The sequence below is a fragment of the Carassius carassius genome, chromosome 8 (assembly GCF_963082965.1).
Source record: "Carassius carassius chromosome 8, fCarCar2.1, whole genome shotgun sequence".
NCBI lineage: Eukaryota > Metazoa > Chordata > Actinopteri > Cypriniformes > Cyprinidae > Carassius > Carassius carassius.
In genome coordinates, this window is record NC_081762.1 from 18,097,450 (window position 1) to 18,110,567 (window position 13,118).

The window sequence follows — 13,118 nt, forward strand, 5'->3', positions numbered from 1 at the left end:
GTGAGATGTAGTTTAAGATGGCTGGATAAAACGGGTAATGCTAACTATGTTACCCAGATATTGAAGCTATAAGGAATCAAATTCCTACCTTTTAGTTATTAGAACCAATCCCATTTTATGCCATTGGATGCCATTTATTTCACTAAACACATCTTGTTTTATCATCCAAACAGGGGCTCATGTGCAGTTCTTGAACTTTTCCACTGAGGCCAACCACGATTTCCTGGAAATTAGGAATGGGCCTTTTGACACCAGCACAGTGATTGGCAGATTTAGTGGGCAGGACTTGCCACCGTCTCTTCTAACCACTTCCCATGAGACTGCTATATATTTTCATAGTGACCACTCTCAAAATAAACCTGGCTTCAGATTTGATTATCAGGGTAAGGAAACGAAAAAAGCTGGAAAAGTTTTGACCAAGTTTAGCCATTTTACTGAAGGATAAAAAAAATTGGGAAAAAAACTCCACATATTGTTGTAGTTAGCATTGTTGTTGCAGTTCTGCCTTTGCACATTTATTTTCCCAGGAACCTCAATTTGAATGTCATTTTCAATACCTTGCTAAGTCAATCAGTCAAGATAACGAGTAAACACAGTAATAAGCCATTCTCTGTGAAGCTGTGCATATGTATAAAATGCTGCTGATTCCAGAATTCAAAGTAGAATATGAGTCCAATGAGTGAATTTTAAATTGTTTCATAGACATGGCCTTTTTTAGGATGGATCCAAGCTATCAGAATTTACACTATAATGCAATGACTGTTTGTAGTATTGAAATGACTGAAATCTGTATTTACATAATTATGTGTACATTAGCATATAAATCAGGCATTTTAATCCGGCAGTATACCCTTGTTACCAAAGATGTTCTGATCTACAGAAATAAGTTTCTTTAGGCATGGTCATTTAGTTTCGAAGCTTCAGCGTATTTCCTTTTCTGTCTATGAGATTTGAAAAAAATAACTTGGAAAAGCTTGATAATGGCTCCAGACTCAGGCAGAACTAATGAAAGGAATGCATATGAATTTTTATTTCAAAACTTTTCTTCTGAATGGCTTGAAAGACATAATGGAGGAAAATGAACGGGAAAAAAATGAAGAAACCCAAGAAAAACATCTTGACCCAGAGACAGAATGTGGTGATATTAATGTGTTTTGCATTGCCATGAATTTGAGACCTGCATATCTGAGAAAAAGTAACAGCATTGTTATTGCCAGAGCTTTGATTGCATCTACTTTGAATCAAATCCCAATGCTTTGTTGGTGTACAGCAATCAGTTGATTCCATGCATAGGGTTTACAATGTAATTTTCACAGAATCTTAGTTTAGATTGGTACTTGGAGCTCAGAGCAATCTTTTTTTTTTTTTTGAATGAAAGTTGATTTCTTTGAGGTGTCACAAAAGATGCACTCGTCATGTCAAAAAAGATGCATTTGGGCCTGGCTTTCTTCTAGCAGGTTCAAAAATAAATCATAGATTTTCTTCCCCTTGTCTTTCATCTATCCAGCATATGAACTTCAAGAGTGTCCTGATCCTGAACCCTTTCGCAATGGTGTGGTGGTTGGGGCTGGTTATAATGTGGGTCAGTCCATCTCCTTTGAGTGCTATCCAGGATATCAGCTGATGGGACACTCCATTCTTACCTGTCAACATGGCACAACGCGCAACTGGGATCATCCGTTTCCTCGCTGTGAAGGTACAACCCCCTCCAGTTCCTCCCCCACATCAGTAAACATCTGGTATGCTTATTTGCATTCTGAGAGGACAGTTTTTATATAGTAACTAACCTAGTTTTATCTGTCAAATTTAATAAACTATACATTCTCAATGTCATTACACATTTAAATGTGACAAATTTCAATAATTGTACATAAATGCAAGTTTTAAAGTTGTTATTCACCCCAAAATGAAAATTCAGGAATCATTTAATTATCGTTCCAAACCTATTTGACTTTTTCCCCCCCATTGAACACAAAAGGAGCGCTTTCACAGCATGTTCATGCTGCTGTTTTTATTTTTTATTTTTTTTACAATGCAAGTGAATGGTGAACAGCGGCTGAGTTTCACAAATAGCAAAAACTAACATAAAATTGTCTATATGAGCAAATACGGCATTATGTATATTTAATCAATAGCTTTGCTCTTCCCATCGTCAATCCTGCTTTGGATGTGTGGTCAAGGAGGGCAACTGCACATAAATGCAAATTTTTCACTGTAAACCATCCCTACAGACTCAATGGCTTCTTTCTAACATCTCCTCCAAGGGGATGATGGGAAATTAATCGAGTTCATCCTTGACCCACATTCTCATGCTCGTTTTTCTGTTGATTCAATGAGTTAATTATGCAGCAGGTCATGGGGTAACATATGCACAGGGGATGCTGAATGCTCATGTGAGAATAAAGACGCTCCAGGGAGGTACTCAAAAGGCTGACATAGTATTTGCAGCCTTGTCGCCTCGTTCAGGCGCCGGTGCTTTGCCCAGCGCTGCTGCACAGGTGAACCCGCAAATAGAAACACACGTTATTCAGCCACTTTGTTTTATAATAATCCACACAAAGAAAATCTTAGTATCAACCTGGGCCTTGTTAAAACACTCTTGCGCTGTGCATAATTGAATTTGTGGTAATCGAGAGCTCTGGTGTGACAGAGTGGAAAAGAGAAGAATTTATATGACACACGGTCCCATGCTGTGTAATATGCACACTGCCAAGACCAAAAGATGAAAGATGTGACTTTTGTTTAGCGTTTATATATATATATATATATATATATATATATATATATATATATATATATATATATATACATATATATATATAGACCATCTCAGGTGCTTGAATTAGGTTGTAAATGCACAACTTGATTTTTATAATAGCTTTTAATACTGAAAAAATCATCAGACAATGGCTATTTACAAGCATCCTGATTATTTAGAATTTTATTTATTTTATTTATTTTATTTATTTATTAAAAAAATTGTCTTCTGTTCACCAAGCCTGCATTTATTAGATATAAAATACTGCAAAAGCAGTAATATTGTGAAATGTTTACTATTTAAAATAGCTGCTTTTTAATTGAATACATTGAATATATTGCATATATTTTACAATTAATGTATTCCTGTGACCAAAGCTTAATTTTCAGCATTATTACTCCAGTCTTCAACATGATCCTTCAGAACATGATCCTTCCGAAATTATTTTAATATGCTTATTTGCTGTTTAAGAAACATTTTTTATTCTTATAATTATCAATATTAAAAACAGTATTTTTTTATGGATGCTTAGATGAATAGAAAGATCCAAAGATCATAATTTATCTGAAATAAAAAGTTTTTGTGACATTATACAATATACAGTACCATTTAAAAGCTTGACATAAGACATTTATAATGTTAAAAAAGGTTTCTATTTCAGATAAATGCTGTTTTTCTTAACTTTCTATTCATCCAAGACACCTGAAAAATATATATATATACTCGGCTGTTTTCAACAACAACAACAACAACAATAATAATAATAATAATATAAATAATAAGAAAAAAATTTTTGAACAGCAAATCAGATTATTACAATGGTGTTTTGAAGAATCATGTGACTGGAGTAATGATGTAAATATTCAGCTTTGAAGTCACAGGAATAAATTACATTTTAAAATGTTCAAATAGAAAAAAATTTTTAAATAGTTGATTATATTTCACAATATTAGTGGTTTTGCTGTACTGTAGATCAAATGAATGCAGGCTTGGTGAACATAAGAGAAATCTTTAAAAAACATAAAAAATCTTGCTGTTCAAAAACTTTTGACTGGTAGTGTATTAACTTGACTTTTGAATATAACTGTTTATCGCCTGATGACCAGTTGACCATGTGCACACTCAGATACACACGCAATTTAAATTTGTCCATCTTTACTGATATTAAAAGGCTGCTGTAACAGTGCATTGCTTTAGGTCAAAGACTTTATGCTGTGGTAACTTATGAGATGTCTCTTTAGAAGCACAAATAAATTGTATTTACATTTTAAAATTTGAAGTACTTCACACCCCTACATCACCTACATATGCTGCCACCAATAGTTCATGCCCTGGGTGTCATGTACATAGATTTCCTCTCCCAGGCATTAGAAAGCTGATCGATTTTCTCTTCCTCTGCTCCACCTGTCTATATCAGCCTACTTGGCCTGGTCCTCCATCTATGGCTCTCTCTTCTTTTTTAGTTCACCACAAGCCCACATCCTCCTTTTCCACCTCGCTACTAAACTTGTTTTGCCCAATCGATAGCGTCACCATGCATTTCTGCTTGATAGCGTGGCGTTTTTTTTTTTTTTTTTTAAATCAATGCTGTGATCGATACTTCATTTAGCAAGTAAGGTGGCGAGAGAGAGCACACAGCACGAGGGATTAACATAGGTGCCCCTCTCACCATTCCATCGGACGAGAGGAAATGAAGAAGGAGGAAAGCTTGAGAGGGCGGGAATGAGTAGAAAGGGATGTGGGGATGGCAAGACCTTGACGGTGCAAGAAACTGCTGAGAGTACAGGCAGAGCGAGAGTGTATTACGACAGTCTTTACATGTGCGTACAAGTAGTGGGCCTAGCTTTATTTCGCCAGCTGAATCGCATTGATTACCCCCCCCCCCCCCCCCCCCAACTTGGGGCAGCAGCCTGGGATCAGCATGTACAGGAAGGGGATTTGATTTCATATGTCTGGGGCTCATTTAAATCATTGGAAACATGGACATGTCTATATAAATGCAAAGCACTGCTCCAAGAGGGATTTCTATGATGGAGTTGGACAAGAAAAGTGAACTACTGGGAAAGACTGAGTGGTGTTTTAGAACCCAGCAGGGATTTTTGCCCCATGTCGCCCTGCCCTGTCCTGGTTCCAGCTTTTTCCACCTTCCCCTGCATGCTGTAATACATTTCTGCGCAAGGCTGCTTTCCGTGATGGTGTTTCTTTAATCTTTAGTTGCTACAAAAAGTTTTTCCGTTTCTGTATGTTCATTTTTGCCTTCTAGTGCCCTGTGGAGGTAACATTACATCAGACAATGGCACTATCTTCTCCCCCGGTTACCCAGAGGATTACCCCACTTCTGCAGACTGCAGCTGGCTGATCACGGTGGCACGCGGCCTCGGTATCCGTCTTAATTTCACCCTTCTGCAAGTCCATGGCCCCCAAGATTTCATCACAGTCTGGTGAGTTGTCAAACTTTTTCTATTGCAATTATCCTTCCGTACCTTGTCAGGTTCTCTTTTTCTCTCAGTCACTCTCTTTTTGGGGAGGGAACATATTTATAGCAAGCTCAAACTGGTGATTAATTAATGAGCCTCTGCGTTGAGTCACTTGAGGCCTGTATATGCAGGAAAGACTTTGAACCCTGTCTCAGGTTCACCCTAAAACATGTAAGGCAAACAGTTGCAGTCCTAGCACACATCTTCTTTAAATTCATTGCTTCTCTTGACACTGCAAATTTCTGTTTGGATTAACTGAGGAAGGATTGATCTTTCCCTACTCTTACATGCAGTTCAAGTCAACCTAGAGGTACAGTTTAACCAGAACAGCCAAGAAAAGCTCCATCAAGACAGCTTGGCCTCACTTCAGTGAGCCAGTACTCCCTTTAGCCGTTTAGGACGTAATCTGTAACACAAGCTCAGACAGCCACAAACAGATGGTTTTGAAGCTGAATGGACATGGTTAAAACTGGGATTAGGTTGGCGCCAAGTAGTTCCCTCCCCATTACAGGGCTGTAAAGATTGAGGTAAGCCCTCTAGGTGATGTCCTTGTAGATGGTGACCTCGGTTTTACAATGTCTTGACAGAGCAACTGAGTCTGACCTGAGCTAAAGTGAACGTAGTGCACTCACTATGAGAATGTGAGAAAAGTCTTTGAAATCAGAGAGGTAATCAGTATGGCTAGAATCGTCTCTGAAATCAGTAGAGTAATCAATATGCAGAGAAATGCTTTTCAAATCAGCCTGGTGATCAATATGTGTGGGATCTGACTTGCTGTGCATTTTTAGGCAACAGAGCATGTGGTGTTCTCCTGAGTATGCAATGTTAGCGGGTTTTATATGTTGAATTTAAAAATTGAATCTTAAACAGGGATGGACCACAGGAAACAGTTCGCAAGCTTGGAGTGTTTACTGAGGGAGAGCCCAACAACCCACCAAGCAGCACATCTAATCAAGTTCTAATACGTTTCCGAAGCAATTCTGAGAAAGGTGGACTGTTCAAGATCAACTACCAAGGTAACTAGTCCAAGTCAAAGCTACCATTAGCATTCTCATACATCTACATAGCAGTTTGTTGATTGAGGCAGGACTCTGTGGATGTTTGTAACTGAACAAGTATTGCAGATTTGTAGAGCAGCTCATTTGAGTCCAAGCCCAGGCCAAGACCTGAGTTGGTTGAGTCAGATTGAAGACTGAAACCGAAAGAGGGTCAAGTGCGAGTCAAGAAGAGGGTCTGAATGAATTAGACTATGACATGTGTCTGCAGTGTTTTAGTACTTAAACCAGACTTGATCTCTAGTCCCAGTCAAATGTACATGACAAGTTCATGACAAGACCATGAAAATTTGGACACTGCATATGTACTTTAAACCGAATACTGTTATTTTTTCTCAAACCAGTAGACCAGTCACACCTAAGAGCCCTACAAATATGAGAACTGGTCAAACGTCTACTATAATATAATGAAAAGCATGTAAAATGGTGTTTTGAGGGGAAAATGTTCAGAATAAATGACCACTTGCACAATACATGCATTTGAATTTAGTTACTGCCTCTGCCAGCAAGGGCTAATGGGAATATTAGCTATTCAGTCAAACCCTGAAACCATTAAACCCATGAACTGATCTCTTAATAATTCCACTTTGTGTCATGTAGAAATGTTCTTTACCTTAACAGTGGATACAACAGTGCAATATGACAGGTCTGACTCTTTTCTATTTGCCTCTCTTTCTTATGCTTCTAGCCTATAGACTTCAGTTTTGTTTGCCACCTTCCATAATTCCTAATGCCGAAATTCTGATGGCCAGTAAAGAATTTAAGATAGGTGAGTTTGAATTGATTTTACATCATTAACAATCTGATTTGTATGCCTGCTTGTGTGCATTTGTGTTGGTGGACTCGGCCTGGCCCAGTATAAGTGGAACATTTTGAGCATAGACGCAGCCTGCCAGTTCATTTTCAGGCTTGAGCGGCTCTCATTAATAATGTTCCCAGAATAGCAGAGCCAGCCACACCCCCCCCCCCCCCCCCCCACCCCTAACCCCCCTCGAGAACTCTCTTTGAGGAGAGAAAACCGCTCAGATGCCAGGGCTACAAGTCCCAAAGGGCTGTGCTGATATGCTGACTCATTGCCAGAATTCAAAACAGAGGCTATGTTGTGTTGTGCATGGTGTTGAGTTTACATTTTTGCAAACACAAAATGGGTGGAAAGCAGATAGAAGCTATATTAGTTATTACATATACATTTTTGTATTGTATTTAAAATGGTTGTGATGCATTCCTATAGCAGGTGATTTGAAAAATGTTGAGTTTTGCTTCATTTTTTATTTATTTTGTTTTGTTATATATTTTGTTATTATTTAGCTGGATTTTTTTTTGACTCAGATATTTGTTTTTAATTAAATTAGTGATATTAGTTTAGTCGTAACTACATCATTCCACCTACAGCAGCAACAACAACACTACTACTAATATTTTATTTAGAATATATATATAAACACAAATTATGATTTACAAATTTTGGCTTTGGTACCTATGTTAGATTTTATCATCACTAATATTGATTTATTTATTATTATTATTATTATTATTATTATTATTATTATTATTATTATTATTATATGATTAACTTTTATTCCCCCTAAATCTTTTTAATAGTTTATTGAAGCTGTTGGTTTCACCTTCATTTGAGTGCCCACAAAAAACACTTGCAAATAATAATGCATTCGTAACCTCAGTGGTGGTCTAATGACAACTCACCATCTACTATCGCCTCTGAAATCCATTGTTAAATCAATGCACTGCTTCTCTGCCATGGGGAAAAAATGCATTCATTGATATTAATTGTTCTAAATGGGTCGGTACAGGGTTGTTTGATCCCTCTGGAATGGAGTGTTTGTAGAGCCTCCATCGGGGTTAAAGCAGTCATGGTCCTTGTCACTAACCTGCACTGAATCACTGTTTTGATCACTGATTATCCAACACATCCAATTAATTCGGTTAATTCAATGATTGAACAAAGCCTGCTGTGTTTGGATGGCCATGACCGCATTCTCTCACAGCCACAAACGCATTCCTATATGTGTTTTTTCAAAGCATGCAAAGCCTGTTTTTTTTCTGCTCTAGCTTGTGTTCCATTATTTCAGTGAAGTTAAATGCTGTATTATAAAACCACAAGGTGTTTTTGCTCCTCTTAGCTGAGTCACAGCGTGCTTGAGTGTTTGTGTAGCAACAGGGAGATTTGCTTCTGAGATGTGAGCGGCCCTCAGGTAGCAGCCGATGGGTGTTATGAATGTAAACCATGCTGTGTGGTGCTTCCTTAATTACACTGCAATGCAGCGCCAGCACGTCGAGTCTCCCTTCTCCTCTTTCCTTCTCTATATTTTTCTTTTATGGTTACAGTCAGCCATTAAGCGAGATGGTGAGGGGACATGGCCTTCAAGTTAGGAGTGAGGCAACAACAGGAACAGCCAGATGTTGCTCCTGTTGTTTCGAGTTCCTCAGAAATCCCATGTTCTCCATAATATTTCAGAAGTATGAAGTGCATCTGAAAGACAATTGATAAAGTTCACTCTTTCTCTTTCGACAGGTGATATTGTGCGGTACAGATGTCTACCAGGATATCATCTGAATGGGAACAGCATTCAAACCTGTCGCCTGGGGACTCATCTTGAGTTTGAAGGACCTCCACCTTCATGTGATAGTAAGTTACACATCTCTTGGTAGTTTTTTTTTTTTTTGGTTCCCAGTATGGTGTTTTCCTTTTGCTTAACCACTAAGACCTTTGGTCAACCAGGTTAATGATAAAGACCAATTTGGTTGGGTTTTAACACGATTATGCCAGGTAAACCACCACCTAACAAACCTAAACCAGCTTTAGCTATAATGAAACATCATCCTTTCTTCTTTCTGCATTTAAACTGTTTTATCCATACAATAGAAGTCAGTTAGGCTCCATTCTATAAATTTTTGTTAAAAAAGAAAAGAAAAGAAAAGAAAAGAAAGAAGTCATTTTCTTTTTGGTTAAACTACTCACTGGGATGAATTCACTTAACAGTTGGTTCATAAAGTAGTACTTTGATGTGAATATGTGCGTAGTAGTATTCACTAACCATATGTATTTTTTTTTAATTCTTTGTGACTTCCGCCCTCTGCATTTTACAAAAGACCAGTCCTTCGTTTATATACTATAAAATATACCCCCACTGTGTTGCAATGCATGATGGGTCTATTGATCATGATAGTTGGTTCTGTGCTATATGAAGCTTCATTATTGCTGTTGGCTTAGAGGTGGGATGAAATACCTCAGAGCCTGTCAAGCAAACCCCATGAGTATGCTAAACGCTCATCTACCTTTCCTCCAGCTGCTTTTATGTGATTTGATATGGCATTTCCCATAAACTCCCTCAGTTCCTCCTCATTATGTTTATCTCTCTGCTCTCAGCGTAGAAGAATTATCTGTCTGAACTCTCTTTGCTAGCCTTCATGGCGTACAGTAGGTCTGACTAAAAGGCCTCTTTTGAATGTCCCGGTATGTATATGGTAAAGTTCAAAAGTCTGAGACCAAAACCTTTTTGCCATTAGAAATTATGTAATCAGCACTGTTTTATAACTGTTTGTTTCAAAGATTAAATAGCATTACGAATCCCAGTTTTAAAATATGGTCTCATATTTTGGACCTCGTTATATATCAATACATACATCCTGTGTTTGGCCTCATCTGTGATGTAAATAAAAAGCAGTTGGGCTCTTCGTTCACCGGAAGCAATTTGTTCGCTGCAGTCCAGCTGTTTGGCAGAAATTGATTAAGGCCTTTAGAAAAAGAAGAAACGAAAGCAGAAAAGCTTTATCATTTCCAGCTTAAGCATATGTCAGGCAGAGGATGAGGTTTGGGGCAGTGTGAAGAGGGAGGACATATAATTAGATTTTGTTTTATGTAGTATAGCAGGCCCAAACATGTACCTCCTCAACCTTCATGGTGGCAGAGCTCTCTCTGAAGCTTTGTAATTCATCCTAACATTAATTAGGTGTCGACAGTTAATTGCTTCGGCTATATGAAAAGCCCCTTATACTGAGGGCCAACATAGCCAGCTGACACCCGCTCCATTTGGTCAGGGTGCTGCCTCTGGCTGTCAGTCACATTAAGTATGCCTGCCTCGTCAAACACCACGGAGGGAAAGAGACAGGAAAGACTGAGGTACTGGTGGAATGAGAGACAGGAGGAGGAGGAAGAAAGTGATCTTATACTTTAAATCAGTCATCTGTTGAGAGAAATATGTTTGTTCTGATAGGATCAACTGGCAATACAATGAAAAACATGAATAACAAAATGTGACCATTTACTTGTGACCATTTACACTAACTTACCAAAACAAATAAGCTTTAATTTCATAGTGCACAGTGTAGAATGGGTTATATTTACAATGTTTAATAAGTCCAGTAACGAAATCATTTAAAATCCTGCTGTATGGATCTTTTAATAGAGCACTTTGCAGTATTTAGGAGGAAATCAAATGTCATGTGGGTTTAAAAAAACAGCTTCTTATTTGTGTTCTTCAAAATCTGTCCTTTTAATTCCAACAATGCAATTTGTTCGAGAAAGTAAAATAAAATTATGTGTTGCCATATGGCTACACTGCACCAATAAGGGGCAAAAGCAAGGACAAAAATATTTTTAACCTTTCATAATCTTTCCTGTCTTTGACGTCAAAGGCTACACATTCAGTCAAACTCTGTATGGTGTTTTGATTAATTATTTTCATGTGGCAGGATCTAGCCAATTTGTTCAAATGCCAACATGGACAGGCTGTGATATGCTTTCATTTTCAAAAAAACTAACTACATTAAATATATTCACATACAGAGTTAAATGGCTTGTGCATGATTACATTTAATGGCAATCATTGGCCTGATATAATGACAATTGATCATTTTGATTTTTGATTTAAGGACAGATTTGTTTTCTGTGATCCTGAAAAACAAGTGAAAGTGTGAGCAAGCATACGGAGAGAAGAACTGAGGGATTGAAAGAGTAGAGAGGAAGGACAGTGATGGGTAGAGGTAACGCAAAGCTCATTGAGATGCAGAGGATATCCAGGCTGCAGGTGCACCCAGCTATTAAATCACAGCTTCTCCCCATCTCTCTCTCTCTCTCTCTCTCTCTCTCTCTCGCTCTCTTGCTCTCTGTACGTACCTGACATCTGATCTGTCACATCCTCTTGCTGAATACATCATGTCTTGCTTTCCATCAAATATCTCTCCTTACTTCTTTCAACCCTTCTCTGATGCAAAAAAATCCCATCCAGAACTTCCTGTTTCTTCTGCAGAAGTAATCAGACATACACATAAACACGATAGCCTTGTGCCAGTCTCTTCAAATCCTACCCTGTGTTTGTGACAAGTGCTTGATGAGCAGATGCTTGATATTTCTTTCTTTTCTTTTTTTCTTTTGTCTGATTTGTTTTATATGTTTCCTGCTTATGATAACCCTGGTTCAAGCTGTCTAGTCAAAGGCAGTCCCATTTAAAAACACTTATGCTGCATTGCTTTGTCTTCCCTTTTTCTCTCAGTGTTCCCCTCGCTTTTCTTGTTTATGTATCTCTCATATTTGGAGAGAGAAAATAGGTCTGTGAATGCTGAGAGTGCATCACGTGCCATTATGCAAATGAAGGGTAGGAGAACCTCACGTAACTACTTTTCTCTAAGCATACACACACTTTCTAGACGTTCAGTGTTTATACTTAAATAAAACATGCTTTTTATCAGTGACGCACAATGTCATGCACACATGCATGTTGATTTTGTTATTCCACCCTTCTGTCACCATGGTGATATTAAAATCCCAAAGAAGTTTTTCTCCTGATGGCATTTAAGTGCTGTTTTCTTAATATTATTTAATAATTTAGAATTGTTTGTAGTATTTTTCTCTTATTCATAATTCTGTGAGTTTATATTAAATATTAATCTGTTTATGAATTATATATGATATATTGTTGTATTATATACGTCACTGAATGCATGTGCGAAACTCCTATGAACACACTAAATCTAAATCTAAATCTATTAAAATCGGTTTATCTTCTGCGCCTTTCATCTTCTGAATTATAACAAATGGTGAAAATATCTCCACATCTCTTATTCATTTTGAAATCCCACTCTTCCTCATTTTCAGACAGTCATTTTCAGACAGTCAGTGTTTATGTAATAAATGTGTGTATGTTTATGTTTTCAGCTTCAGATGTTTCAAAGCATTACTCATTCAAGTTATTTTCAGACAAAATAGTCCTTAACTGACCCTTACAGATGTTTTTGGCTAATAATCGACCTTCGCAAAAGCTTTTCATCTTTTCTTTTATCAAAGTCTGTGGAGAATCTGTATGTTTGAATTGTTTTAAACATAATTTTACGTAAATGATCCAAATACATGGTATTAACAAAACAATAAAAATCAAAAAAAAAAAAAAAAAAATCACATCTTTCAAATATTTAAAGCAATCTTAAAGTTCATACTGTGGATGAAACTATGTAGGAAATTATCACACAAAACATTGGCAAGAACATTTTAACTTTATACTACAAACAGAACATTAGTTATTATATGTATTGATTCATATTAATTGCAGTCTTTGAAGAGACTTAATTCTCATTGGACAATTTAGCCTGAGCTAGCAACAGTAACCAAGTGGGCGGAGCTTAACAAATTAACATTTATGTGACAAAACAAGCCTACATTGACAATTTGCGTTTGACATTTATCCCTTTCTTTGACATCATGAAACGAATGCTGTATGTTGCCATTTTCTGAATATATATATATGTGTGGGGGCCATATTTGCAATTCATTGTCACGAAGGGTGACATTTTAAGTTGAAAATCCCTTTTTAG

At 37.3% G+C, this 13,118-nt stretch overlaps 1 protein-coding gene across 1 annotated transcript in view; it reads left to right on the plus strand.

Annotated features, from left to right (window-relative positions):
- LOC132145441 (CUB and sushi domain-containing protein 2-like) overlaps positions 1-13,118 on the plus strand; it is a 313,214-nt gene that overhangs the window by 262,593 nt on the left and 37,503 nt on the right. The window contains exons 41-46 of the mRNA XM_059556481.1: positions 174-383; positions 1,508-1,696; positions 5,022-5,199; positions 6,106-6,251; positions 6,979-7,059; positions 8,824-8,937. Of these exons, the coding sequence (XP_059412464.1) occupies positions 174-383; positions 1,508-1,696; positions 5,022-5,199; positions 6,106-6,251; positions 6,979-7,059; positions 8,824-8,937 (918 nt within the window). The remainder of the gene's footprint in view (positions 1-173; positions 384-1,507; positions 1,697-5,021; positions 5,200-6,105; positions 6,252-6,978; positions 7,060-8,823; positions 8,938-13,118) is intronic.